The 4,303-nt window shown below is 34.5% G+C and overlaps 1 protein-coding gene across 1 annotated transcript; it reads right to left on the reverse strand.

Annotated features, from left to right (window-relative positions):
• Nucleotides 1-664: 664 nt before the first annotated feature.
• LOC118032772 (uncharacterized) lies at nucleotides 665-1,794 on the reverse strand. Its single transcript, XM_073404740.1, has one exon. It carries the CDS (start codon nucleotides 1,396-1,398, stop codon nucleotides 964-966), a length of 435 nt encoding a protein of 144 aa, XP_073260841.1. The 5' UTR covers nucleotides 1,399-1,794; the 3' UTR covers nucleotides 665-963.
• Between the last annotated feature and the right edge of the window lie 2,509 nt (nucleotides 1,795-4,303).

The following is a 4,303-nucleotide window of genomic DNA, read 5'->3' on the forward strand; positions in this document are numbered from 1 at the left end:
CAAAAAAAAAATCTAACTTTTTTTTAAAATATAAAAGTTTAACAACAATATATATTTAGTATAAAATAGATTTTTTTTATATTTTTATTTTATTTTATCCATAATAACCAAATAAGATATAAAAACAATCATTTTATCATCTATATCACCACTATCAAATATAGTTTTGTCTCTTTCTCTTTTTCTGTTTTCTATCTATATTTTCATTGTTTCTATTTCTTGTATATCGAGAGAGTAACCAATCTCTACCCTAAAGAACACTCGTACGCTCGCAATCTGACTTCGACAGTACAGATTAATTCATTTTCCCAGCTTGAACTTTCGTTAGAATGGTAGCCTTGGAGGCCTGACATCACATGGTTACTACTTGCAAGCTCTCCTTTATCTAAGGCAAAATTTGGCTTGTTTCTTTCACTTCTCTGAGGGTATCTTGAAGCATCTGGGATTATTTTCCTTTCCTCTTAATTGGTTTTGAGATTAATTAGTTGATTTAATTCCCTTTTATTGATTTTAAAACTTGACTACTTGAGAATCATAGAATATATATGATCATCTACAGAATATCTAAGTTATCTGGTGATGATATAATTTACGTGTATGGACAGCAAAACACACCCACCAAACTTTAATAACCAAAAGCACATCCTAATATATCAATCACTGGTATGGCATCAATATTTACCAGCAAAATGCAGTAGCATGAGCATCACTGGTACAGCAGATCATGCAAAGCACATACACAATCATGTCTGTAGCAGTAGAATAAGCTAGTTAATATATCATATTTCTTGAATGATCAAGTACTCTTACACCGAAAGATTCAGAACACATAACATAATCATAAGTAGGAGTTCATCAGATGTATTTGTTTTTTCTCACTGATCTACATTTTGAGCCCATGCATGCTGCCATCCTGCAAAATCAACCAAAAGAGAACCAACACATATCTAGCTAGCTAGCAAGCTATTTCCTTTTGCTCATCAAAAAGGTTTTCCTTACCTTGGAACCACTTTGAGCTGAAGCATTATTAGCTCTTTTTTCCATAAACGCCATTGCCTCTTTCTCTTCCTTTCTCCCACTTTCAGCTTTTTTGTTTTCCTTTGGTTTGTTAGCTTTCATCTCCATTTGATACTTGCCAACATGCTTGTCTTCTTCCTGCTTCAAATGAGCTATGCCATGATGGCTTGGGCCAGAAGAAGCATCAGAAGCCATAGAATCATCACTGTCATCGTTGTAACTTTTATTGTCACTTCCACCACCATCAGAACTATCTCCATCGTCACTGTGCTCATCGTCGTCACCACCACCATCATCCTGTGTTGGGGAGCCAAGATACATGGTCCACCCAGATTCACTACTGTGACACTCTTCCGCGACAAAGATTTGGGAAGACTCCATTACTGCGAGCAAGAAGTTGAAGAACAGGATGTTTGTGAAGGGTTTAGGCTTGGTGAGAATTAACAGACAGGAGAATCGTGTGTTCTTATATAGGAACTTGAGGACCTGTGTATGTAGACACCTGAAAAAGCCACTCAAGCCTTTTATCTCTCTGACCAAGAACTGTTTTTCAATACAGAGAACAGATATACTCTTCTCATATATATTTTGAAAGCTACACAAATCCACTTTTCTTTAATGGCTAGGATAAATATTACCACCTGGAAATCTAAATACAATCCATTAATTCTCTGACTTGAATCAGCTGAAGACAGCTAGAAGCTGTCAAGGAAAGTGAAATGCATCTTTACAAAAGGCATAAATATCAAAGTTTCTTGAATTTGAAAGGACAAGAGTTGTTCACTTGGTCATTGGGTTGCACAAGTGAAGATACAATCCATCTTTACTCCTCTGCGTTTGTCATTAATAAAAAAGGATGCTTTAAATGCAAAGGGCAGATTGGCTCAGTCCACAAAACTAGAGAGAATATATATATATATATATATATATATATATATATATATATATAAGACTCAATGTTTTAAAAGCTAAATAGCTAGAGGAGTACCTCTTCAGTCTTCACTACCAGCTCATTTAACTCTCACTCCATTATAATTTTGTCCTGTCATTAAAAAATGAGCAGGCTTTTTACCTGTGTAAAAATTGCAAACAAGCCAACTGTGAGTTAGGTTTTAGATAAAGTTACACGAGAGGAACTTGTCAAAATAGCTTTCTGCTTCTACAATCCTGTCCTCCAATATGCTGGCGCCTGTCCCCTACGCAAAGCAGGATTATGTCTTTGGTATGAGAGGTACTGCGTGCATATCTATGTAAAAAGTCCAGTTATTAGCTCCTCGATAGACACATTTCTTATGAGTTAAACAATTTGGTATCAGTAACTTGTATCTCTCCCCGCGTCAATGGAATATTTATGTTTTTCAGCTTGTTACAAGTGATATCTAATGAAACAATATCGGACTAGATTGGTAGAAACTCAAGGAGATCCATTAATATTTCTTCTGGGAAGTTAACGAAATCTTTGGGCTCAATTTGAATGGTCACTCCCTTGCATTAATGCTTCAATTTCTTTTTTCCCTGGAAAGTACTGCTTTGTATAAAATAATAGTGATCAGACAGATAACTTCCAGAATTTACTTCTGCATTAATTCATTTCTGAAAATGAATTTCGTAAGATTGGAATGACCCTTTGAAAGGTCATGGTGTATTTACTGAGCTTTCATGGGTTTGGTAAGGAAACCTGTCCTCCTTACCGGGGTGGGTTCAGTTTATACTCTTGCTGTACAGCATATTCATTGTGAGAGACACATGATATCTTTTATTTACTGCCATGTAAAATTACTCCTTGCCATGATCGTATAGTCTTCATAGCTTCATCATTAACGATTTGACTCCTGCTTCTTTAATGATCATTGTAATGCAAATCAAGTAAAATTCAACAAAGTGACCATCTGAGGCCGCTTTTCCATCCCTTTTTACTAAAATTATATATATGGCCGAGCAATTCTACCAGGCAAAACCATACCATACCTATCAGGACAATACATGAAAGAAAAAGGGTCTCGTTTTGCAAGGAGCACATGCTGCGCTCCTTGGGCACTCGTGGATTTGATGACCGTAAGATGAAGAACATCTGGTTACAGCTAGAACAACCTGTGTGTCACTGCTAGCCCTAGATAAAAACAAGGAAACAAATGTGGTTAATTTGCAGTGATAATTGAGTAGCCCGTAGATGGGGTCCTCCATGCTTTGGAGGTTAAAGAAACAAAAAGAACTTGAAGAGTTCAAATCCAGAAGGTTTGGGCACCCCATGTCCCCATACTCGAAAGCATGATTTTGATGGTTCCCCACTTATAATTAATCTATGACTTATTATATGGTATTACCAGACAGCTTTGGCCCATGAATTATTCTTGCTTGCTTGTCCTCTTCTCGGCTGCTCATCTCTCTGGCCCCCACGTGAGGATTGAAAATATGGTTTATTACAAATGGGGAAATCTTTTCTAGGTTGGAGATCTTATTCCCATTGCTTTTAGTTTTTACCATGAATACGAGCGTGTGCATTAAAACCAAAAAAAAAAAAAAAAAAAAGGAGAGAGAAGCTGTATATTCCTCCTTTCAGTATAAAAACTCCTTTATTTTTGTATTTTGAAAGTATTTAAAAAAAATTTAAATTTTTTATTTTATTTTATTTTTTTCATTGTTTTAAATTAATTAATCCCAAACAGCCCCTTAGTTAGACATATTAAAAACTTGCAATTTGGAAAGACTCCATCCGTCCTCAAAGAAAGGTTGTGGGATTTGAAGGGGTGGCCGGTCGCACTTTCTCCGATCGGTAAATTATGTGACTTTTATCCTTTTATGGGTTCTCTATTATAACTTCACCGACTGCCTAAATCAGGCAAAATTACACTAAGTTGTAAGTTGACTACCATTTGTCAAATATGCTTAAGAAACAAAACAAAATAATTTCTCTTCGAAATCAAAATTTCCCATGATGTTTATGGGGGAAATTAAAAAACGACCACAAATTAAATTTCCCATGATGTTTATGCTTTTTAAATTCCTATAAACTTTTATTGAAAAATTAAAATAATTGTTGAGAAAGTTTGATATTTTCTTTTACTTTTGAAACTTGTAATTTTTATTTTTTTTCCTTTAATGTTTTGAAAAATCTTAATTGTTGAGATTTTTTGAAAAATTTTATTTCTCAAAAACATACCACAAATCATTCTTGACTGATATTAATTATATTTGTTTAATTCTTAGAAAAGGTTAAAAAAGTTATGGTCCATTATTTTCTAATTGTTTTGTTAAATGTTTTTTAACATTTTGACTCTTTCACAGT

Source organism: Populus alba, chromosome 15 (assembly GCF_005239225.2).
Source record: "Populus alba chromosome 15, ASM523922v2, whole genome shotgun sequence".
Lineage (NCBI taxonomy): Eukaryota > Viridiplantae > Streptophyta > Magnoliopsida > Malpighiales > Salicaceae > Populus > Populus alba.

Excerpts from the sequence above, each read along its gene's own strand:
- LOC118032772 (XM_073404740.1), bottom strand. The coding sequence starts at position 1,398 with ATGGAGTCTTCCCAAATCTTTGTCGCGGAAGAGTGTCACAGTAGTGAA.